The sequence below is a fragment of the Euprymna scolopes genome, chromosome 6 (assembly GCF_053919585.1).
Source record: "Euprymna scolopes isolate OS-2025 chromosome 6, ASM5391958v1, whole genome shotgun sequence".
Lineage (NCBI taxonomy): Eukaryota > Metazoa > Mollusca > Cephalopoda > Sepiida > Sepiolidae > Euprymna > Euprymna scolopes.
The window spans coordinates 135,177,683-135,204,500 of NC_136487.1; the positions used below are offsets into that span (position 1 = coordinate 135,177,683).

General features: G+C 32.1%; 1 protein-coding gene and 1 pseudogene across 4 annotated transcripts in view; one reads left to right on the top strand and one right to left on the bottom strand.

Moving 5' to 3' along the window:
- The window catches only part of LOC145277962 (monocarboxylate transporter 9-like), a 153,340-nt gene that overhangs the window by 114,410 nt on the left and 12,112 nt on the right, over nucleotides 1-26,818 (top strand). For all 4 annotated transcript variants that reach the window (XM_080130088.1, XM_080130089.1, XM_080130086.1 and 1 more), the window contains exons 4-6: nucleotides 13,300-13,584; nucleotides 20,098-20,237; nucleotides 26,212-26,356. In XM_080130088.1, coding sequence (XP_079986214.1) covers nucleotides 13,300-13,584; nucleotides 20,098-20,237; nucleotides 26,212-26,356 — 570 coding nt within the window. The remainder of the gene's footprint in view (nucleotides 1-13,299; nucleotides 13,585-20,097; nucleotides 20,238-26,211; nucleotides 26,357-26,818) is intronic.
- LOC145278398 (5S ribosomal RNA) lies at nucleotides 419-537 on the bottom strand (annotated as a pseudogene).

The window sequence follows — 26,818 nt, forward strand, 5'->3', positions numbered from 1 at the left end:
CCTTGGTAATATATATGTAAGGTTACTTGGGTCAAGAATTTCAATAAGGCAATGGGTGGCGCAGTTCTCTACCCTGAAACACGTATATATCTTTGGATAATGATTAATTTAATAGCTGTCTTTAAAGGTGGGACATTTAAGAGAAATAATTATGAGCTTTTGAATTAAAGCTATGGAACACATGCAACAATCTTCTACCTACACATTTATTTTAAAAATCCCTAATTTTGTTCCCCTCTACAAGTGTAACTGTTGTTTTTCCTCTGTCTTTGTTAATCGTTTTATGTTTCCACCTATTTAATATAGTGTTTTCTTTTTGTGCTAATATTCATTAACAACATCTTAATCGTCACTGTTTGAGTCCAGTGACAAGGACAGGTCCAGGACGACTGGAAACAATGCCGAGATAAATGGAGTGCACATACAGCACCTGGAATTCCCAAATGGTCACCCAGTTTAGTACTGACCGGGCTCAACCTTGCTTAACTTCGGTGATCTAACGGAAACCAGTGTGTCAACGTTATTATGCCTGCCTCTACGTCATCGTTATCTCGTTATCAAGGGTTGCGCAATTTCCAACCACAACTCTCCTTAATTCGCACTGCTTGAGTCCAGCGGGACGGAGAAGTGCTAGACAACTGGAAACAATACCGAGACAATTAATTACAATTTGGTCGTCTTCAAGTTCAACATAAACAAATTCTTGTTGAACCGTCCCTTTAAGTAATCCAATTCACCAAATCTACACTACTTACGATTACTACGATATTATCCCATTGACTACTGTACGCTCATTAATCATTAACCTCGAGTGGCCTCTGGGCCTTGATAAGTAATGATTCCCCCCTCTCTCTCTCTCTCTCTCTCTCTCTCTCTCTCTCTCTCTCTCTCTCTATATATATATATATATATATATATATATATATATATATATATATATATATATATATATTTGTGTGTGTATATATATATATACATGCAACTTTGTCTGTGGGTGTGAGTTCGTACCTTATAGACTCCGAAACGGCTGAACAGATTTTCTTTAAAATTTACAGAACTCTAGTGCATAAGTTTGGGAGTGATCTTAGTATAGTTTTGTCTCAGAAACCCTCCGATAATTACCGATAATCGAAACCGTTATTTTAATTTATCTAGCATTAGTAAAGCTATTTTTCCATGTCGTCGCTTAACAATAATGATAGAACAACGGGCCGTGAAAATTCTACTGTGGGTAAGATGATATAGTGTTTGTTTTTTGTTTTTTTTTTTTTTTGTTTTTTGTTGTTGTTTTGTTTTTTATGTTTTTTTTCGTTTGTTTTGTTTGTTTTTGTTTTGCTTTTTTTGTTTTTTTTGCATGACGTGATCTGTGGGTTTAAACTGCGCGCGTAAATTTTTTTTTTCATTAACTGCAAAGAATTTTATAAGACTTGAAAATTTAAGCGTTTTTAGTTTGTTTGTTGGTTTTTTGTTTTTGTTTTTGTTTTATTTTGCATGACGTAGTCTGTAGTTTCAAACTCCGCACGTAAATTCCTTAATATTTTTTCTCGTTAACTGGAAATAAGCTTATATAAAATGATGTTATAAAAGAAACAGTAGGGTCTTTAGAGTGCAATGTAGAATAACATATTTTGGAATAGGTTACTGCATGGAGGCATGTGAAGCTTCTTCCAGGGCGGTTTCATGGATTTCGATGACAAAAAAAATATAGGAGACTGAAATATTCTTTGATCATCATTCAATCCCGGGCAATATCCGGTCTTCTTGCTAGTATATATATATATATATATATATATATATATATATATATATATATATATATATATATATATATATAAGGTGACTTGTGTCAAGCATTTCAATAATGAGACGGTTGGCGCAGTTCGCTACACTGAAACACGTATATATCTTTGGATAATAATTAATTTAATTTAATAGCTCTCTTTAAAGGTGGGACATTTAAGAGAAATAATTACGAGCTTCTGAATTAAAGCTAAACTTATACAACAATCTTCTACCTACACATTTATTTTGAAAATTCCTAATTTTGTTCCCCTCTACAAGTGTAACTGTTGTTTTTCCTCTGTCTTTGTTAATCGTTTTATGTTTTCACCTATTTAATATATTGTTTTCTTTTTGAGCTAATATTCATTGTGTTCTATTCACGGTTATCTTTTCTACAACATCTTAATAGGCATTGTTTGAGTCCAGTTAAGCGGACAGGTCCAGGACGGCTGGAAACAATGCTGAAATAAGCAGAGAGCACATACAGTACCTGGAAAAGAAAATGGCAAGATATTCTAGTAAAAAATATAATAAATTTATAACTTAAAATATTGCAGCATTTACAATTTTGTTTGTTTCATTTATAACATTATATAATCAATTCCTAATGCTGCAAGATTTAAGTTATAATTTATTATATTTTACTAGAAAATATTGTCCTTTTCTTTTCCAGTTTTAACAACTAGTCCTTTACTTTTCCATGTTTAAGCTTAACCATATTACTTTTCATGCTCGCATTTTTCTACTATATATATATGTGTGTGTGTGTGTGTGTGTGTGTGTGTGTGTGTGTGTGTGTGTGTGTGTGTGTGTGTGTGTGTGTGTGTGTGTGATTCCGATACGGCACAATCACGTTGACACCCGTTCTCCCCAGATCACTGAAGTTAAGCGACGTTGAGCCTGGCCAGTATCAAATGAGTGACCACTTAGGTAGGGTAGGCGCAGTATGACCTGCGCCGAATCGTACAAATTTCCAGGTTAGTATTTGGGGGCGCATTAATTTACTGGAAGAGACGCAGACGCACGCCCAGTCTTCATGCGTCCAAGAGAAGGAAAACTTTTATTTAAAAGACCTTCTGTCTACTGTATACTTTGTCTCGTGGCAGTCACTTGTGCCGACAAAGGTTAGTATAATAGCAAAAAGTGTAGTTGGTTATACACAAAGCCTTCGCCACTTAAAAAAAAAACATCTGCGTGGATTTCAGAACAAGTTAGTTTTGTGGTGGAAGCTCATACGTAGAAATCGATGGGAGAGTCCATCATATAATCTTGGAAGTTTTTCAACCTTTACACATATATTTAAAAAAAAAAAAAAACGTTTAATCCATCGGTCCTCGTCGAAATTTGCGTTGCTGGTAAGTCAATATGTTTTTACAGTCATGGTAGCAGTTTGCTTCCAAGAATTCACTCTAGTTCTAATTATGTCAGAGATACTCAGTTGTTTAACATGAACCACTGTTTCGATTATTTCGAAACAAAACAGCATTGCTCTCCAGCAGTGTTTATCAAACAGCATATTCCTTAAGAAACAAAAAACGTTCCGGGTATCGGATCGGGATTTATTTAGCTAATCTATTCATGTTATATATATATATATATATATATATATATATATATATATATATACACTAGCATTGGGTACCCAGCGTTGCCTGGGTTGACATGAAGTTCTGTTTGAAACACACCTGTATACTAATCATGTTCATCATGGGCAACGTGGATACCTCCACAACAAAAATAAAAGAACGGATGAAAACATGTAAATGTAATCGCCCAAAAAATGAAGTACGTGATACCCTCTCCACCAAATATTTCAGCAGAAGGGCTACAAAGAGAAGAAACTATTTTACGGATATTGAGCACTGGAAAGCCCCCCCCAGGAAAGATAATTAAAAAATAAATCATTACAACTTTTGTTTCAATAAAAATAGCAGCGAATGCCCGTGCGATCGCAAAAAAAAAGAAAAAAAAAAGATCTACCAAAAATTAATTCCAAAAATAATTAAATCACATTTTTCGTCATTTTATATTTCGAATGTAATTCTCCCCCCCCCCCAAAAAAAAATTGAAAATGTCATATTTTGGGGTTCGTTCTGTTTATAAAATTTTTAGGTGGAAGTACAGAATGGTTTCATAAAAATTAATTAAATTTATCGTTATTTTATGTTTCAAATGTAATTCCTGTCCCTCCACCACAAAAAAAAACTAAAAGGTTTTGTGATTGTCATGTTTTGCCCCCCCCTCGATCGCCAAACTTAAAAAAATACTAGAGATGACATGTCTGGTTGAACGCTTTGTGGCCAAAAAGTGGGTGCTCATTTTACGTTAAATTTATATAGAAAAGTTATCACCCACGCTAAAATGTTACTACACAAATGCTATAATTGAATACCCACCTAAAAAAAAAACATATATATTTTTGTAAACCGCTTGTGTAAGCTTACTGACAGCATTATTTACGTCCTAAATTATCAAAACATAAACGAATCTCTTAGTTAAAAAAATAGCGCCGGTTTTCGATGGTGTTGAAAACGAATATCACAGTTAAATTTGTTTTATGAGATGAAGAAATTATTAGGTGGTTAGAAAGTGGGTGCCCATTTTACGTTAAATTTATATAGGAAAGTGATCTCCCACTTTTTTAAAAAGTAATTTTTCATATCATGAAAACTACTTATCTGCCCCAAATTTAAATGTGATATTAGTTTTCAGCACCATCGAAAACCATTAAAAGTCGTCATTTTCAAGGTTTTTGAGGAGTTGGAAAGAAACTTGACATTGACCATTTTTTCTAAGGATTAAATGACGCTGGATCACGTCGTAAAAATTGAGCATTTTTAATTTAAGATATTAAATAAATTATAAAGAAAATCTGTTTCGCAGGCAATTAAACACACTTGCTATGGTATAATTATTATAATAAATCCTGGGCAACACCGATTAAATTTTATATAAACAAAAAGAGCAGGGGATGATGGATTTTGTTCACATGTGACTAACTCTGCTCTCCTGAGAATGCAAGTAAATGAGGACAGTAGTTTTAATTATTTTTCTCTAACAAATAAAAAAGGTTACTTAAAAATTAAGAATAAGCGAAAAAAAAAATTCCTCCGAATTAAAAATAAAAATAATAATTCAGCTTAGAATAATATTTCGAAATGAAAACAAATATTTAATAACGTGCTCCGTTTCAATTAAACTATCACAGTTATTTCCCCTTTTGATTTTCTGGCTTTTGGTTTGAAAATAAAGCGGTTTGAGATTTCAGATAAAATCAGTTAAATATAACTTGAAGTTTAAATAAACTAAATAATTAATTTTTTTTAATTAGTACAGTTGTAGCAAAGCTATTATGTCGAATAAGTAATGTCATCGAGGTAATTATTTAAATAGAATTAAATTTAATGTGATATATTAATGACCGTAACTCAATGATGTAAACGTGGTTTGAAGAATTCTATATACTAGCAGGACCCGTGGAAATTCCACGGTAGTTAAAATATTTTAAAACACATCAGTAAGAAATTCCTTATAAAAATGAACGCATGGAAGCAAGTAGAACAAACAAAGAATTTTAGTTTAAACTTTTATTGAAGGTCAATGCGATCGTAACTGATGCTGTTGATATTGTCAGTAAGTGCTGGTGATGATTGAGGCGGTGACAGGGACGTCGATCAGCTGCTTAGAGTGAGAATAGTGGTCACTCAGCAGGTTCTTGGGAGTCAGATTATGAATTTAAAAAACTGTGTGACATTGTTGACATCGATTTTGTGCAAGTTCTGATGACCCCAAGTTATTTAATATTTCAGGACATTTTGGATTACATGTGTAAGTAATGAATAGGTCACAGAAAACTGCCATTGCATCTTGATAAAGCTGTTGTAGATTCCTAGGACTTCCTGTAAGTGCAGATGGTAGAATAACTGGTACACCAGGATAACCATCTTCATTCCTTGCTAAATGATCCATTAAGCCAGAATATTGAGCAGCTCTTAGTTGACTTTGATGGCTTTTAATGAAGTTAAATAAGCAACTGTCAACTTTTACATATGCGATAGACTTTTCTATTTATTTTGAATTTTATTCAATGAAGATTTGGAAATTCACAAATATTTTTTAAGTCGAATTATTGATATAGATTTCAATTAATGCATCACAACTTCCTGATAATATAAATAGAACACTTTGAATTTTCTGTACAAAAGTTTTTTTTCCATAAAAACATTGTAATCTGTTATAATATTCAGATTCTTGTGTATTACATGCATAGAAAATTAAGTGTTTCTGTAAATCTTAGGAAGTACAGTTAACTTTTGATTTTTCGATGATCAAAATGATGTGAGGTAGGTTATACTTATCAAAATTTATTGTCAATGTTATATAGTTAAGTAAGCTGGCTAATTGGCTATAAAGTAAGTTATTCCGAACTTTGATCTAACATTTTAATTAAAAAAAAAGCTTAACATTTTCTTGTATCTTTTTTTTTATATTAAGAAAAATGTAAGCATCATGCTGAAATAATAAAATGCCATTCTTAATAAGGGGAGAGGGTTTGACTATTCTAAACCTTCACCTAAATAACGATTTAACGAAAAAAATGTTTAAAATGTTCTTGTATCTTTTTTATAATTTTTGTTAAATAAGAAAAATCAATAAACTTTGACAACACTATTGTAAGAATCATGCTGAAAGCCATTCTTAATATGAGTAGGGGGGTTAACTATTCTGAAACTTCACCTAACAATGTAAAAAAAAAATAAGGGAAAATATATGTATGAACAATAAATATTTCTTCAGTTAAATAAAATATACTGTAAATCTTTAAATAAGGAATAAATATTTATTTAAACCATAATTATTGAAACAAAGTATTTTACTGCATGAAAAAACGGTTATGGGGAGAAGGGTTAACTATTTTGAACCTTCACCTAAATAGCGATTTAATGAAAAAAAAATTAATGGTCTTGTATCTTTTTTGTATAATTTGTTTTAAAATAAGAAAAAAAAAAGGTAAATATCCAGATACGCTACTACAGAACACCGACCACGCTAATTTGTTTTTTTTTTTTTTATATGGGTAATTGAGGTCGCTGACAACGAATCTGATAGTCAAACTTGGGGCAAATTTACCGTTTGCATGGTATTTACCCCTGAACCCACGAACTACTTTCCACCATTTTGCAGCTTCCGTTTATGCTACGCGCATGCACGTTGTAGCATAAATGACGGCTTCACCAAGCAAACTACGTTGGGGGTAGGGGATTTTTTTTTTTTTCAGGACATAGAATTTTCTAATTTTCAAAAATACACTATAGCACTTTTTGGGTGGAAAATTTAAAATTAGCTGAAAAAGAAATAAAACAAGAAAAGGGAAGCACTCCAAGTTGGAGTGGGGGGGGTAATTTATCTGTTTTGTTTTTTTTTTACCTGGAACATAGAATTTTCAAATTTTCAAAAAGTAACGCACCGACATTTACCAATCAGAACACCATTTAACATTTTCCAAAGATTTTACTGTGTACATTGGCACACGCGCCCCAAAATCACATCCGCCCCCACCCCCGCTCGCGCCCCCAATGTACACAGTAAAATCTTCGGAAAATATTAAATGGTGTTCTATTTGGTAAATGTCGGTGCGTTACTTACGGAAAAACGTTTAACTAAACTGCAAAAGAACCTATTAAGCCACATAAGTTCTATAATTGAATCCCCCCCCCCGCAAAAAAAGAATGAAAAACATAAAGATGTTTGGTGCTTATGTTTTTGTAAACCACATTAAAAACTACGCGAGACAAAAAAAAAGTCCCTCAATTTGTTGTACTTTTCTATAACTGTAAGTCATTAAAAAAATGTCAGTCCGTAATTTTTTGATTGGTACACCATGTGAGAAGGCAGTTTGCTAGGTGAAGCAAGCCGTCGTTCATGCTGCAGCGCACGCGCGTAGCGTAAACGGAAGCTGCAAAATGGTGGAAAGTTATTCGTGGGTTCGGGGGTTAATACCATGCAAACGGTAAATTTGCCCCAAGTTTGACTATCAGATTCGTTGTCAGCGACCTCAATTACCTATAAAAAAAACAAATTAGAGTGGTCGGTGTTCTGTAGTAGCGTATCTGGATATTTACCAAAAAAAACTTTTATACCGCTATTGTAAGAATCATGCTGAAAGCCATTCTTAATATGGGGAGGGGGGTTAACTATTCTGAAACTTTACCTAACAATGTAATAAAAATAATGGAAAAATTCTTCAGTTAAATAAAATATACTGAAAATCTTTAAATAGGAAATAAATATTTCTTTAAATAAATTAAATCGTAAGTAATGAAACACTATTTTATTTCATATTAAAAAAAAATTGTTGTGCCGGTGGGCATTAGAAGATGAATGCCTGTAAAAGAAGCAAAATAAAATGAACAAATAACTATGTAAACAACGTGAAGCTGTATAAATGTTACAAAATTACTCGATTCGGCATTAAATAACACGAAAAAGGATTGATATGCCGTAAAACAAAAACAAAACAGAACAAGACGTAAAATATGTTTTGACTCTGTATTTGCGAATGATGACTTTGGTTATTTATTTAATAAAGTCATTCTTGACTTTTGTAATATGTATTTCTAAACATATTTTTTGTTGTGTAAATAAAAAGTAAATAAAAAAACATAAAGTGGCACAGTAAAAAAAAAACGTACTCGTAGCGTTAAATGTAAAAAATATATTTATTACTGAATAAAATAGAATAAGCGTTCATACAATAATAGACAGAAGACATCGTTAAAAAATGTAAGTAAAATACTATACTATTTAAACTGTGGAACGATACCTTCTATGCATTAATCCGGAAGCATAAATAGACAGTTATTATTATTATTTTTTTTTTGTTCGGGAACTTTTTGGAAATAAAAGGGGTTACTGATTTTTAACTGATAAAGATTGAACAATAAAGGGAGATAATTCACGTTAATTAATGTTTGCGATGATGATGACGCGTTTCATTAATTAATGTTTGCGATGATGATGACGTGACACCGTACGTACAAGCAAATTAATGCTATATATTGAAAGTCCGTAGACAATATAATGTCTCCTTTGACAGAAGTATCCTAACACAGGCATTAATATTTCTTGACCAGGAGAGGTGTAAACACATATGGCCTTAATATTTCTTTGGTCATTGGGAGTTGTACACACAGACGCACACACACGAACGCAACCTCTTTATATATCTCTTATATATATATATATATATATATATATATATATATATATATATATATATAAAATATATTTTAGTCATCGACATACAGACCTGTTTCGTTGTTTCACAACTAATCAGTGCCGCTAGACTAACACCTCTCCCAAGCCGAGGATCGAACCTAGAACCGTCGTGACGACAGTCGGCAGTCCTACCCCCTGACTACGGAATCGGTGGCCGAAATTAAACTGTCCGAATGTCTATTTAAATAAACATCCATCCGCCACTCGTAGAGGGCTCAAACGTTTGTTTGTAAATAAACCGCGAGCTTCGCATTTTTTCAGCTAAATTAAGTAGCGAGTAAGATAATTTACGGTAGTGCTCTACCCAAGATATATATATATATATATATATATATATATATATATACAGGCGGCAAAAAGAAAGTCCGCACTTATAATTTTTTTCAAAAACTGCAAATTTAAGCTAAATTTAATATAACTGTTTCAATAAACTATACCTCATTTGTTTCGCCTTTTATTTGAAATATTCTAGTGTTTACGTCAATTTAAAAAAATAACGTTAGGACATTAATGCAACACAAACACAACAGGAACACAATGAACTAGTTTATATTTAGTAGCATAGCCCTTCTGCAGTTTGACAGTCTGCAATCTTTTGGGAATTCCTTGTATTAGACTTCAGCAATACTCCGGGGAAAGGGCATCCCACTTTTCTTTAATTTTTGTCCAAACTTCTTCCAAATTTGAAATTTTATCATTGCGTAGCTGTTGTTTGATGTAATGCCATACGTTTTCGGAATATCATGCTCTTCCATGAATGTGTGAATGGGAGCAATGTTCTGCATGATGATTAGATTGCCATCCAAATTCCAACAAAAGTAGAGTAGAAAATGCTCAGCAACATATTAAGGTACTTGGTCAAATTAATTCGACCTTGCAAGCGAACTACAGGCCCTAGACCATTGGTACTAATAATGCCCTAGACCAAAACTGAACCTCCACAACATTGCAACGTTGAAACTGATACCTAGGATTAAATTCTTCGTCTTTCCTTAGAAGGACGTACAGCCTACCATCACTATCTAGCCTATTGAACTTTCGTCGCTGAAAATGAATTTTTGACCAATATGAAAACTCATGATCTTCATTACATCTGACAAGTCCAGACGACGCTTTCTGTTCTTTACAGGAATCATTAGTTTGCGTCTTGCAACATATCCTTGAAAATTAAATTCCTTTAATTTGTTCTTGACTGTAGAAAGAGAGCACTTTTTAATAGGATTGTACTGTTGTTGGATTTGGGGAGCCGTTTCAAATCTGTTTCTTAGGCTGCGGATCTTGATAGCATTGTCTTCCCTGTTAGAAGTAACTCTAGTACGATCAGATTTAGGGCATCATGAACACTGCTGGTATTTTGGTGCTTTTGCACAGTCTTTCGTACCGTTTTCTCATCACATTTCAATCTACGGCTGATTTTTCGATTGGATAAACCAGAAAGGTGGAGATTAATGAGCTCCTGACGATCACTAAGAGAAAGTCGTGGCATATGGACTAAATGTTACGTTGTATAACCTGGGATAACAACAATTACGATTAGAGATGCTTTGTTGTCTGTTAGTGGATATTTTAAACTGATTTAGGGGCGATAATTTAAGCTGGTTTTAAGCGAATTTGTTGCTGCAGACTTTTTTTGACTCCTCGATTTGAAGTTATTTTTTTTAAATTGACGTGAACACTAGAATATTTCAATTAAATGTCAAATATGAACAGGTAAAATTATAGAAGAATAAAAGGCAAATCAAATAAGGTATGTGTTGTTTAAAGTTACATTCAATTTAGCTTAAATTTGCAGTTTTTGAACATATTACAAATGCGGACTTTCTTTTTGCCGGCACTATATATATATATATATATATATATATATATATATATATATATATATATATACTAGCAAGCCGCCCGGCATTGCTCGGTCGTAAAATACGTTTAAATGTGATATTTTGATTAATGTAGATTTCGTATTTATTCCTATACTAGTTGTTGTCCGGGTGTTTGAGGGGTGTTGAACAAAAGAACTCCAACTAATTTTTGTTCATCGAGAATTTGTTTGACGGTAATAGTAGATATTCGGAAGATCCCATCTCTTTGTGGTATTCTATTTTTAGTTTGCATGATATGATTAGGTTCAATTAGGCATCTAAGCTTGTTGTGCGAGTGTTCAAATTATAATACTAGTGTGGGATGTGTGTAACTCTCTACTGCCACATAAGTGAATTTATATACAAAGACAGTGCTATTATTGCTAATAAAAACAACAAAAATTAACTAATTATACACATAGATAAACATATATATGTATGCGTGTGGGGGGGGTAATTTTGTGCCCGGGTTCGAGTCTCCCGATCGGCTGTTATCAGAATTCCCTGCATCCCTCCCGAAAGGATGAACCACAAGTTTACTAGTACGTATTAAAAAAATAATTACAGTATAGCAATGATTATATATATACAAGAATTTCTGCCACCGAGAATCGAAACCAAAACGTTCAGCTCACGATTTATTCTGCCTCTGCCGTCAATGACTGGGCTATGAAAACATGTTCACTGTAAGGCTAAAAATTAAAACATGAACTAATAGCTACTACGTCATGCATTCGTAATGCTGGCGTTCCACCTTCACCTGGTAAATTTCATTTTTTTTTAATTTTCACACTTTTGAACCGACTTTTCCGGGTTAAAACCTGAACATAAAGTTTTGCATGGATTCAAATACCTTATATATGAAGTTTCATATCCGTAGACCAAAAACTCTAGCATGTGTTTGGTAAGCAAATTTTGTTAAACAAAAATATATACGTATACATGAATATATATGGAATTTTCTGTTTACTGTGAACTTTTTACGTAAATATTATGTAAGTATAAATAATGTAGAATATCTGCATGGATATAATTACACGTAATAGTTGACTAAAGATGATTATCCCTTTAGAAAACTTAATTAAAATGAATGTGTAAAAGAATATGCAAATTAGCAGGATCTTTTGCTAGTGAATGCAATTCCCCAACCCATATATAAGAAAATTGTATTTTCTGTTTAAATACGTAGAAAAGAAGGTTTTTAATATGAATATGAATACACACAAAAAACTAATTCATAGGAATATATATATATATATATATATATATATATATATATATATATATGTATATATATATATATGTGTGTGTGTGTGTGTGTATTATACAAATATGATAAACTTTATATTATTTGTAACCTGTGATACATTAACCTGCAAAATTGATTTGTATTTTGCAAGCGTCTTCCCTCTGATGAGAAAACTTCTTAGAAACTCCATGTAATAAAGTATTTTTCTTGCTTTATTTGTATTCCTTGTCGAATAATAAAACGTTCGTATACCTTCCTTAAAGGTTTATAAGGTCTTTTGAAAATTTGAATAAATTTTCATATACAGATTTTATTTTATATATATATATATATTTATATATATATATATTTATATATATATGAATATATATATATATATTTATTTATATATAGATATATATTTATATATATATTAATATATATATATATTTGTATATATATTTATATATATATATTTATATATATATATTTATATATATTTATATGTATATGTATATATATTTATATGTATATGTATATATATTTATATATATTTATATATATATTTACATATATTTATATATATATTTATATATATTTATGTATATATATTTATATATATATATATATTTATTTATATATATATGTATATTTATATATATACATATATATATGTATTATTTTTATATATTTTATGCAAAGAAAATTATCATGGGTCGCGACAATAAATCTACTGTTTCAATGTAAATGATTTAATCAGGAAACCAACCCCTCTTTGAATCTAGCTCTTTTTATTGCGCCCTATAATAAATTTAATGTTTTTTTACTTTGGGATGCTTTTAACCTTGGATATATATATATATATATATATATATATATATATATATATATATATATATATATATGTATGTGTGTGTGTGTTTGTAATCTTTAGAAATATATATAAATCTTTAGAAATATATTTTCTTAAAATATATACCAATTCTTATTTAAGAAGCCCACTGTAATTACAGAGCAATGTATTTTTTTATTTATTCTCTCTCTCTCCTTCTCTCTCTCTCTTTCTCTCTCTCTCTCTCTCTCTCTCTCTCTGTATATATATATATATATATATATATATATATACTTATATACTTTTATTGTCTGTTTCAGGAATCGCTCTTGGGATGGTCTTCTTCACTGCCAACGTCATTATCGGGATGTATTTTGTCAAGAGACGAGCCTTGGCGTTTAGTTTAGCAAACTGTGGTTCTGGAGCCGGAATGTTCAGCCTTAACTATGCGATCAGACAGCTTCTAGATCGATATGCTTTCAGGGGGACGTTGATAATCATCTCGGGTCTTGTGTTGAACATTGTGGTATTTGGTGCGCTCTGCCGACCAGTCGACTGCAACACCGAAAATTCTGAGGAAAACCAAGAAATGAAAGACGAGCCAAGTAAGTCGAATAACCAAACGTGTTGTCAATAGCATACTATTGTTTATACACTTTGAAAGGAAGTATTTTTCTTTTAAAACTTGATTAACATTTTTTATGTCTCTAATTATGTGTTTTTGTTGTTAATAAAATTAAAAAGGGTCGAAATTCTGAAGTATAATAGTTTTAATCGTTTAATATTTTTTTTAAATTAAAGGATCAATATACCGTGAAAAAATAAAAATAAAATAGATCAGCCCTTCTTCCGTTTAAAAAATTGAAATATTACATAATTATAAACATGACAATTCAAACATTTCGCACACATTTTGTATTAATAAAAAAATATATAAAATTTTCAGCCTCGAAAGATACTAGATATCATCTGTAAGGTTAACTACGCGTGTAATTGTGAGGCAAGGGTTGCGCAATCTTTGTAAACAGTGTTTATTAGATTTAGACGTGATAAGTCCTTAGATGTACCTCTATCGCGCATGCATATATATATATATATATACATTTCTACCGAATATTTTCAAATCATCCATAAACAGTAGACGGTTGAGGCGTCTGTCACCAGATCCAAAGTTATACCCCAGTTTTCTCTCTTCAAGCGGATGCTCAGTGGCATCATTATCATTACGAAAAGAAGTGGAGATCACGAATCGATAATAATAATAATAATAATAATAATAATAATAATAATAATAATAATAATAATAATAATAATTTGCAGGACTGGTGGAAATTCCACAGGGCCTCATTCATATGTAATATATTGATGTTTTGGTATTATATAGATGTCCAGATAATAATTGCTTCTGATAGAAACCAACAATATATTTGCCATTGTAGATCCCAAGATCGAGCCCATAGATAACCCATCTATTTGCCTATACATTGCATCGTTTAAACATAAGTCATTAACTTAATTAATATACTTTTAGGAATGGAAGTGGATGATAAGTGACTACGATATAAAAATGTGTAGATTGTTTCCGAAATAAAAAAGAAGTAAATAGTAGTGATACGACGATTCCAATATTTTTTCCGATTCGGATTTAATTACTGATTCTGTAATAAATTCACGATTCCGATTCTGATTCTTTATAAATCTATAAATATCTAACTATAAATTTGTTATTGTTTCCTGATTATTGAAAACTGTGCATATATTTTCTCAAACATAAAAACACACTTGTGAGGGTGAACTATATATTTTTTTGATTCTTTGGCAGTTTAAAATAAATAGTTATTATTTAATTATCACTACGAGCAGTGGAAGATTTTGTATTAAGTAAAATCAAATAATAAAGATAATGAGAGGAATCGTTTTTGGCATCGGACAATATGCACACATTTTTCGGTTCCGATACCGATTCTGATACAACAAAAAGTTCTGATTTTTCCGATTCCCGATTCCGATTCTGATTAATCGTCCTAACACTAGCAAAATAGGTTGCTAACATCGTAGGAACACAAGTCTATTAGCAAACTTCGACTTTTAAATACACTTAGTAATATGTAACAGAGCGTGGGCGCGGGTGTGACAATGAATGTGAAATGATGACACCGGTGAAAAAAAAAGACTTTAAAAAGGACGATCGCGTTGGCGACGTGGTTGACGTTCGAGAACACTTTCGAGATAACGATCGGGATCACGTTTTTTTGGGGGGGAGGGGTAATTACCCGGAAATAAATGCCGTTGTTACAAAAGAAAAGGATTCGAGTTATTACTTGTCCTATGTTCCTTGCGACGTCATCTGCTACAACATATTGGGTCTCGAGTGTCAACGTGTGTGGAGTTAGAGAAGATTCTTTGGCGCCGTTTCGAACAGGTCTTTTTAGAAAAAAGAGTTAAAATGAAAAAAGAAGAAAAGAAAAAACGTTACTAGGTAAGAGAATACAGCCGCCACGAAAGGGGACAAGAACGGACCAAGACGGAAACTTTGAGAAAGCAAGAAAACTAACCAATCTGAGAGAATAAACTTTTTAAAAAAATTATTGCACTGGGATGTGAGTAATGTTGTTTGTTTTGTTTTTCCTGTTTCTGTTTAGCTGTAGAATTTCTTCTCTTGTTTTGTTATGGTTTTAGTTGCTAAAGCGTGTTTTGCGAAATTTTAGGTCAACGTTATCTTTAATGCTGGACAAAAGTTCTAAAATTATAACTCGGTGTTTTAATATGATAGGGAACAAAGCTCCATGCTCAGTTAACGAAACAAATAACTTATTATGTTTTAAGTATGAAGTTAAAATCAAACGTGTCGAAATGAACAGGTGTTATTCATGTAAATTGGTATTCGAGCTGGTCAATGATCGACTCTCGGCTGAGAAAACTAAATGTATCTAGATTTTACGTTTACTGAAGTTTTAAAAATGACGCGTCAAATAGCAAAAGCTATGCCGAATGACTTATAAATAATTGTTTTTATTTGTAAGGTTTTAAACCGCACTGGTACTGTTATTTTTTGTTTTTGTTTTTTTTTTACTTGGATTCTTATAAATCTAATACCAAATACAGAATAAGTATATTTAAGTCATTTTTTATTTTAAAATTAATGTCAAGTAAAATGACTTGGCGTTCAAGTAAGGGAGTGAGGTTAACAAAATTTATCCGTTTATTTTAAAACTAGCGCTCTTTATGAGAAAAATGACGCAGCAAATGCATTGCCAATGTGCTAGAAAGATAAGTGTCCACTAAATATTTAAGATATTAACAATCCCCTATTCAGAAATGGAGGATATAGATTATGAAGAATTTGTCTGTGGAGACAGTTTGAAAGTTGCCAAAAGAATTCGGACAACGAATTAAATTTCCCGGGTATGGAACGTAACTTAGCCATCAAAAGTTAGTGACTGGATTTTTCTATGGTTTGAGTTACGAGAAAAAGTAGCTTAGAAAATAGCGAAAATTAGAAGCAATTATGGAATAAACAGTGCTCGTGTTGCCGAAGATAAAAATAGTAAGATTAAACCGCATTGTGACAGAAGGAGGAAATTGCAATCATTGTAGCGTAATCTATTTATATCCGAATAAATCGGGGGCACGAATAATGCATCTAGTTGTTTGGGTCAGGTGTCAATCATAATTGTTTCGCATAATCTCGCCAAAAGGATGCTGAGCAGTTAAGAAATAAAATTTTCTCTAGTAATCTTGTCAAAGGTTGTTAAATAGTTAAAAGACAAAAAGGAGTCGTAAGCTAAAACTAAAGTTTAGTTTAACTAGCGTTGTCTCGAATAACCTCGCTATATGGAGCTGAGTAATTAAGAAACATAACTCGTAGGACTAGACAAAAGGTTATACTAACTAATTTAAGAATTTCGGAGAGGGAAAAAAACTTATATATTTATTTATGTAAAAGAAAAATTAATATTTTGAATTATAGAAAATTCTTCATCAGGAAAATCCAGGTGCTTTTTTTACTTTTGTTATTTTTTGACGCCGCATGGCGAAGATAATCCTTGGGGCGTCTTCAGATGTTGTTGAAGTTGTTCATTACAGAGTGAGTGTCGCTCAACGTGTTTGTCATATAATATAGGAAGTCATTGCTTTTTAAGCACTGTTGATATATGAGATACAAAATTAAAACTTTTAAGACCAAAACTAGTGCAGACATTTTTTCCAGCAGATAAATATATTTATTAAAACAAATTCAATATTTCGAATTATAACAAAATTTTCATCGGGAAAATCCAGATGTTTTTACTTTATGTTTTTACGTCACATGGCGGAGATAATCCTTGGGACATCTTCAGATGTTGTTGAAGTCTTGAATGTTCATTACACAGTGAGTGTCGGTCAACATGTTTTTCATATAATATAGACATTCATTGTTTTTTAACCAATGACGATCAACAACATCTGCAAGCGTCCCAAGGATTATCTCCGCCATGCAGCGTAAAAAAAAAATAAAATAATAATAATAATAATAATAATAATAATAATAATAATAATAATAGTAAGTAAAAAAACACCTGGAATTTTCTAAGGCATTTGTTATAATTCGAAATACTGAATTTTTTAATAAATAAATATATTTATTCATATTTAAAAAAAAATGTCTGCACTAGTTTTGGTCTTAAAACCGTAACAGTTTGAATTTTGTATCTCATATATCAACAGTGCTTAAAAAAAATAGTGAATTCCTATATTATATGACAAACACGTTGACCGATGCTCACACTGTAATGAGCATTCAGATGAAGATGTCCCAAGAATTATCTTCGCCATGCGGCGTAAAAAATGATAATAATAAAAAATTTTAAAACACCTGGATTTTTCCGATGAAGAATTTTTCTATAATTCGAAATATTGAATTTGTTTAAATAAATAAATATATTTAATTATTTAAAAAGAATGTCTGCACTTGTTTCGGTTTTAAATTTTTTAAAGTTTGAATTTTGTATTCCATATATCAACAGTGCGTAAAAAAAACAGTCAATTCCCATATATATATATATATATATATATATATATATATATATATATATATATATATATGATTGACATGTAGTTTGCTTGAAGCATTGTGTGGGATAGATATGTAGTAGAGATTTAGAAGGCTGTCACAATGCGAGGAATGAAATATAGTCTGTGTTGGTAAGAGAAGACGAGAACAAGTGGCGATTTACAAATCAATAAGTACATACATATATTTTATATATACATATATTTATTCAGTAGTATTGGTAAAATGTCTTACTTGTTATGTCTGCGACAAATTCCATTATGCTTCATCTAATCCTATAAATTAATATACGAAGATATAATTTTTTTTATGCTTACATTTCTTAGTATTTATTTCAACAGTACTCAATATATTGGTAGAGCTAGGTAGTATGTTCTGGAAATATATATGGCAGTTAAGCAATATACAGCAAAATATACGTTGACACACCGGTTCTCGCCTGATCACTGAAGTTAAGCAACGATAAGCCTGGCCAGTACCAGATGGATAGACATTTTGGAAGGTTAGGCGCTGTATATACTGCGCTGAGTCGTATAAAATTTCCAGGTTGTGTCTGAGGGCGCATTAATCCACTAGGAGAGATGCACTCCCAGTCTATCTTAAGACAAGCAGAAGAAAAATTCTGATGTAAAAGTTGCGGTCTACTGTATGCTCTGCCTTGAGGCAGTCATCTGCACCGATAAAGATTAGCAGTATTACGAAAACGAGTGGTTGGTTCTACACAAAGCCTTCACCACTATAAATAAATCGTCTGTATGGATTTCCGAACAACTTAGTTATTATGGCGAACCTCATACGTCGAAAATGACGGGAGGGCCCATTTTATATATATTTATGGAAAAAATATGCTTATTCACTTATATTTCACGTTTTATTCATGGCAATACTTTAATTTATGTAGCTACAAATAAATGACAAAATGTCTAAATTCCTAATTTCAAGATTTTGCTTATCTTACCGTTTATTTTTTTCAGCATGTTACAATATTCAATTCTTGACAGCACCTGTTTCGTAGCGCAGAATTATTCATGTAATTATCATGTCAATGTTTTAATTTAATCCGTCTTCAACTCATGAAAAGAATATGAATTCATCAATACAAAAAAAAGACAGGAATATGGGCATGATATCAAAATCCGAAAATCGGAAGAGAAATTGCAGTTGTGTTTTATTTTAATTACTGAATTTAATTTAAATGAGTCTGCGCTACGAAACAGGTGCTGTCAAAAATTGAACAATTTAACATGTTGAAAGAAATAAACAATGAGATGAAAAACATCTTAAAATTTGGAATTTAAACTTTTTTCATATATATATATATGTGTGTGTGTGTGTGTGTGTGTGTGAAAATAAAAGCAGGTATGATATTATAACATTATGGAAAAAAGGGACAGAAAACCTGTGGCCGTTTTAGATAATTCTCAACGTTTCGTCCCATTTTCGAGAATGATATGAATGATTGAGGAAAATAAAATATACCAAAGATGTTCCTCAATCATCCTTATAACTCTCCTGAGGGATCCCCCGAAAATGGGACGAAACGTTGAGAATTTTCTAAAACGACCACAGATTTTCTTTCCCTTTTTCCCATATATATATATATATATATATATATATATATATATATATATATATGTATGTATATATATGTATGTATGTATATATATGTATGTATGTATATATGTATGTATATATATGTATGTATGTATATATGTATGTATATATATGTATGTATATATATATGTATGTATGTATATGTATGTATATATATGTATATATGTGTGTATGTATGTATATATATGTATTTATGCACGTATGTATGTATATATTTGCATGCATATATATGTATATATATATATGTATATATGTATGTATACATGTATGTATATGTATGTATATATATATATATATATATCCTTAGTCACAGATAAAGTAACACCTTTTGTAATATGAATTGTGTCCAAGATTTCGTGACAAATACATTCAAAAAGTGCCAACCAAAATCTTAATATTTTCATTTCCTTTTTTATGAACGCTTTTCTAATCCAACTGTTCCAAATTTCAGCTTCATCTCAAACACTTATTTCTGCAAAAGAACGACTGGAAGATTCACACTTTTCCGAAAGAGAATCAGAAACGTGCACGTTGAACAAAAGGCTGAAAAGACCATCGGATGTTTTCCATGTGAGTTCCATGGAGGAAATTGTAAGTACCCTCAGTTTCCAAAGACAACCAAAAAAATATGCGATTACATTTTTATATTCTAATTAAGTATTAGTCTGTACCTTTCGTGGAAAGATCATCACGGGACTGCTTCCGGGATACAACATAGTCATCTGCAAATCGATAAATGCTTGTGATAATTCATCAGCATAAGCTATGAAATTGTATTCATCGTGCGATCCTCTCATAATATTCTTCATCGTTTTACTGGCAATCTATCACTCTCATTAACTTTTGTCCTTGAGTGGCTTTTAGCCTAGATAATTGTTAACTCATTAGTAAGTAATATAAAAAATATGATGTTTTTGCGACAATAATTTAGTGTTACATAAACAAATAAAAGTAACAAGTATTTAATAAAAACACGTAAATAAATAAGATTACGTATTTGAAGAATTTTTTTAATCTTTTATAGATCAGACATTCTACAAAAAAAATGATGATCTCCGAATTCCATCATCAGAAAAAAAATGCCACAGAAACGCATGGAATGCTTCAGACTGCTTTTGGACCATCTTGCATGAATCTAGCATTAGTTTTTGAGTGGTATAAGAGATTCAAGGAAGGCAGGATGTCTGTGAGATATGATGAAAGGTGTGGGGGGAGTAAAGGAGTAAGAATACCAGAGTTGATTGGCCAAATAAAGAATTTCATGAATAAGGACCATTGTGTGTCTATAGAACCAATAAGTACACAGTTTGTATGTCAGGGTGGAAACTGTACACATAATTATTCACGAGCAACTGAGGATGCGGAAGATTTGCGCGCAATTTGTCCCACGGATGCTCTATCTTTATCACAAACTTTTTCACCAAGATAGGCATATAGATAGTTTCTCACCATTTCTTTAGTCCAGACCTTGCTTCCTGTGACTAAGTTCGAGGAAAACCTTAGAGGATGTCGTTATGTGACAGTTGAAGAGAAGAAAGAGGCTGTGTCAAGGATCATTGACATGCTCACACAAGAGGACTTCCATGGAGCCTTCCAGAAGTTGTTGGAACGGTACAAATGCATTGCAGTCGGAGGAGATTACTTCGAAGGGAACTAGTGTTTCATGTGTGTACTATCAATAAAAGTGCTTATACGAAAAAAGCCTGTAACTTATTGAAGACACCTCGTAAATAGTTCAGTTATGTAAAAAAAGGAAACATTTCTGGAACAGTATACAAACTGAGGCTTTAGAAGTGAGAGAGAGAGAGAGTTCCCTATGTACTCCAAAACGAGTGGGCCGATTTGTTTTTTATTTCACACCAGCCTTGGTGGCCGGCGTTACCCGGGTGTTTGGAGGTGGGTGTTGAGCCAAAAATAAATGGTAGTAGGCAGGCAGGCTCGCACCTATAACGCGAAGAGAACGTGAAAAATACGCGACGCCTTTGCCGTTGCGTCCATCGCCAAAGCGGAAGTGGCGAACGTACACAATTAAGGTTAATCAATCGAAAAGAGTGGATGACTTGTGAAAATATCTGCGAAAAAGCGACCCCTCCTTGTAGAAAACTGCCCAGTTGACGGTAAAGGAATTAATGTTTTTAGCTAATTGTTCGATATTTGTCGTCAAGAAAGTTCGAGGTTAAAAACGATATCAGTTTTGTCACGTTCCGACGCGTCTGGCAAACTTTGTAGCAGACATACAAACACACACAGAAACACACAGATTTTTGTAATCGAAATACTCTAATTAAAGAAGGAAAGAACTACTATGATTGAAGTTAACACTTTTATACAGCCTAATATAAGTTTTATCACGGCATCAGCAGAAAAGCATGATTTATAATATTAGCTGTAGATTTATTTATATGGCATGGTCCGTCCAAAATAATGTTTCTTTTTATATCACAATTTACCGACGATACTTTACTTGTGTATGTTTAACTTCAGTTCAAGTGATTATATAAAGATATTTTCATAAAATCAACATGCTCTTGGATAAGACAGCGGCGCTTTTGAAATGGATTTTTCTTTTTAGAGCACAACTGAACCATAATACATTATTTTTTTTAATTTGAAAATTTAATTCGAGTCATTATACAAAAATAGATTTATAAATCATCAGTAGATTCTCTACAGTGCAATATAGACTATAATGTATTATGAAGTAAGTCATTGCGAGGAGACAGATGACGTTTGCGCCCGGTGGCCTAACTAGAACATCCAATCAATCGATTTGTTTGAAAAATAGGCGATTTAACCAATTTCGATGACAATAAAACTACGGAAGAATTGAACATTTGTTGATTCTCATTAAATCCCGGACAACGTCGGGCATCCCTATTAGTATATATATATATATATATATATATATATATATATATATATATATATATATATATATATATATATAAAAGAATCCGAAAAGTATAACAGTTTATAACTTTTCTTAATTAGTTCACTGTTGATGAAGTGCAGGAATACAAAATATTAATATGAAAAATATAATTATTTAATTTTTTGACAAGTTCATAGTTTTCAACCAATCTTTCGGTCTTCATCACTGCAGTAAAATACACACACACACACATACACACACACACACACACACACACATATATATATATATATATATATATATATATATATATATATATATATGTATGTATGTATATATATATATATATATAGTGCAGGTCAGCGAAAAGAGAAAGATTTGATCAGCTTGTCCTCTACGTGCCACTTCATATTACCTCTCTACGACACAGCTTTCTTTACACGTAGCTCTAATTCTAATCTTACCTTCTGATTGTGTATTCTAACCATACGTTATTATTTCAGTTTTATTACACTGCTAGCAGTTATCCCGGCTTTGCTGTGGCCCTATGTACTGTTCATAACTTTATGTGCATGTATATATATTAAAAATGTTGACTCATGTCCAGTTAACCTACATCTAAAATTTCAGGTGTTTAGAACCAAAATCGGCGAAGGAGTTTGGTAGAGTCTGCAAAGGTCAACTCTTACCACTTTGACCTCTTGGCAGCCAAATTTTTGCCGAAAATCTGATTAAAAAGCTTGCTGAGTGTCTAAATACCCTTTAATTTCAAATGTTTAGACCAAAATTGGCTTAATAGTTAGCTAGAGACTGCAAATCTTTTTCAGTCAAAAACCGATCAAAAAGATCGCCCTATTTCTGAATACACTTTATGTAAAATTTCAAATGTTTCGATCAAAATTTAGCTAAGTAATTTGGTAGAGACACAGAGGTCAATTTATTTTTAACTTTGACTCCAATTTCGACCCCTTAACAATGATTATTATGAAATTTTTTTTTCCGGGGTTACAGAATTTTATAACGGCTAAATACAGACCAAAAAGCATAATGAATTTAAAAAATAAAAAATGAAAATAAAGGTTAGCTAACCAGGTTTCGTTTCTCACTTATCAAAGCTAAATCGAGGAAAATACGATTTAAAACAAACAAAAAAGTCATGAATATGGCAGGGGTAGGAAAAAAAACAGAAATAAACGGGGGGGGGAATTACATAAAGACTAAATTAAGTCCTAGAAGATTTTCTTTTTGCTTGCAAAGAGAAGGTCTCAATGACTTAATAAAAAGAGTCTCTAAAATTTTCAAATGATAGGGAGAGTGCGACTTACTAAGGATCGTAAACATGTCAGCAATGAAATTCATGGCACACACATGGTTATTTATAAGATGGTCGCAAATCACAGAACGGTACGTATTACTCAGAACATCCGAAGGTGAAAAATTTGCATAACGAATCTTTGAAGGCACATGCTGTTTCAAACGAAAATCTAATCTTTGCGATGTTCACCCAACACAGTGCGCACTGCAACTACATTTAAATAAATAAATAATAGAAGTATTATGATGGGGGAACATCTTTGCGAATAGACGGCAACATAGGCCTAGTTGAAAAAACAACACGCGGGTTCGATGCAAAATAACATCGTTGCACAGACAAAGAAATTTGCTTAACAAATCGGTCACTGATGTTACCTAGCCAAGGTAGACGTAGGTACACAGGACATCTATTAGCTATAATTTCTTTGGGGTTAGGAAAATTAGAAACTTTCTTATTGATAGTAGTTTCAACAATATCCAAGGGGTAACCGTTATTACAGAGGGTCTTAGTGATAAATTTGAGTCCGTCATCCAAATTAACTTCAGAACAAATCATAACAAGGCCATATGTGCTAAAGTTTTGATTAAATTATATTTTTGGTTTATAGGCAACGATTATAGAGACCCGTAAAAGTTGGTTTACGATAAACAGAAGTAAGAAAACACGAGGATGTCTTGGACACAAAAACATCCAAAAACGGAAGAGTAGAATTCGTTTCCTTGTCTACCGTAAACTTAAGGGCTGGATGAACGTTATAAGGAACACAAAAACAGCATCCGCATTCGTCTCGTTGTCAAATAAGTAGAAAGTGTCGTCAACGTAACGAAAATAAATGTCTGGTTTATGCAAACCAGACAATAGACCCTCTTCATGTAAACCCACAACGATATTAGCCAACGCTGGTCCCAATGGGGAACCCATGGCCACACCATCCGTCTGTCTGTACATAATATCGTTGAAACTGAATTCTACCGACATGGTGGCGAATTTCATCAATTCTACAAACATATTTTCTGGTATTGGGGGAGTCGGAAGTTTACTCTGATATAAAGCGTCAGCACAAATATTAATAGTCTCTAACAATGAGATGCAAGTAAAAAGACTGGAAATATCGAAGGAACACAAATTTGTCTGAATGAGTATAATTTTGCATAAAGTTAGCAAAGCTAAAAGAATCTTTAATACAATATGAACTATAAAGTTCCAAAACAGGTTCCAAAACAGGTTTTGACCCATTTGACAAGTTGTTTTTGGAACTTGGTCTCGATAGAAGCAGTAGAATCATGAGTATCTACCGAACCCAATTTAACAAATTTAGAGGTGTCCCCAAAAATAGTCAACATTTTATGGACATAATCCTGCTGATCAATAATGACAACGCCAGAACCTTTATCGTGTTTTGTGATGACTAAAGATTTAATATGGCGAAGTGCTTTGATTATACGATAATGTTCACTTCGCCATTTTGCTTCACAAAACGAAATGGGTGTGCCCGCATAAGAATATGCGACGTCATTAAGTTTCGCCTTAATATCACTGACCATATATATATATATATATATATATATATATATATATATTAAAATTTTGATCCATGTAAAAGTAACCTACATCTAAATTTTCAAGTGTTTAGACTCAAAATTGGTGGAGGAGTTTGGTAGAGTTTGCAAAGATCAACTCTTTCAACTTTGACCTCTTGGCAGCCAAATTTTCGCTCAAAAACTGATTAAAAGCTTGCTGCATGTCTGAATACCCTTTATGTAAAATTTCAAACGTTTAGACCCAAAATTGGCTGAATAGTTTGATAGAGACTGAAAAGGTAAATTTTTTTTAACTTTGACCCCTTAGCAGCCAGATTTTCGGCCAAAAAAGCGATTAAAAGATTGCCCTATGTCAAAATTCAAATGTTTAAACCAAAAATTGGCTGAGTAATTTGGTAGAGCCTGCAGGGGTAAAGTTTTTTAGAAATTTGACCCCAATTGTGACCCCTTAACATTTATTCTTTTGGACTCAAATCAAATCAAAAGGTTTGATCCATGTCCAAGTAACCTACATCTACATGTTTTAAATGTTTAGATCCAAAATTGGCGAAGGAGTTTGGTAGAATTTTAGAAAGCCAAATCGTTGAACTTCACAGCCAAATTTCTAACCCAAAAACCGATTTAAAAGATTTTCCCAAATCTCAATACCCTTTATGTCAAATCTCAAGTCTGTAGACTGAAAATTGACAGAGTAGTTTGGTAGGTAAATGTACACACACAGCAACAATTTCACTTTTATAGATATATAAATATAGATGTCTATACTACATTTTCCACGATGCAACAACACTATTTACGCAGCTACTTAATTTTGTTTGATTTTAATTTATATTTTAGGAAGTATATGTTAAAGACGATAAGAGAAAGCAAACATCAAACAAAAAGAAGAATATAAAAGAAACGTGTGCATCGTTTTTTGACTTTTCCATTTTGAAAAACCCGTATGTTCTCGCATTATCATTGACCTACATTTTTTGGGCAGGTGAGTCTTCTGTTTAGTCCGAAATTTCTTAACTTTTTATTATTATTTAATGATTTAATGCAAATTATATGAAAGTCCTAATCTTATTTTATATGTACTATTTTTACGAGCATTTCGTTCCTCATAAATTCCATTCGTTTTTTTTTTATTAACTAAATCACCTTATATCTATATTTACAAGACAGTCAGCACTCATGAAGGCCCATAAGTCACTTGAGGATAAGGACTAATGAGTATAAGGTGATCACTGAGACAACGTATAGTGATTGTTAGTGGTGGAACTTGGATAGAATTAGATCATTTAAGGGAGCGATCCGATCAGAATTTGTTTACATTGGACTTGAAGATGACCATGTTGTAAGCTGGGAAGAAAACGAGCGAAATAGAGTTCTACATGCGGGAAAAAAGGAAAGAAGCTTTGTTCATGGAATTTGGGTTTATGAGAAAGAGGTTGCAAAGTGG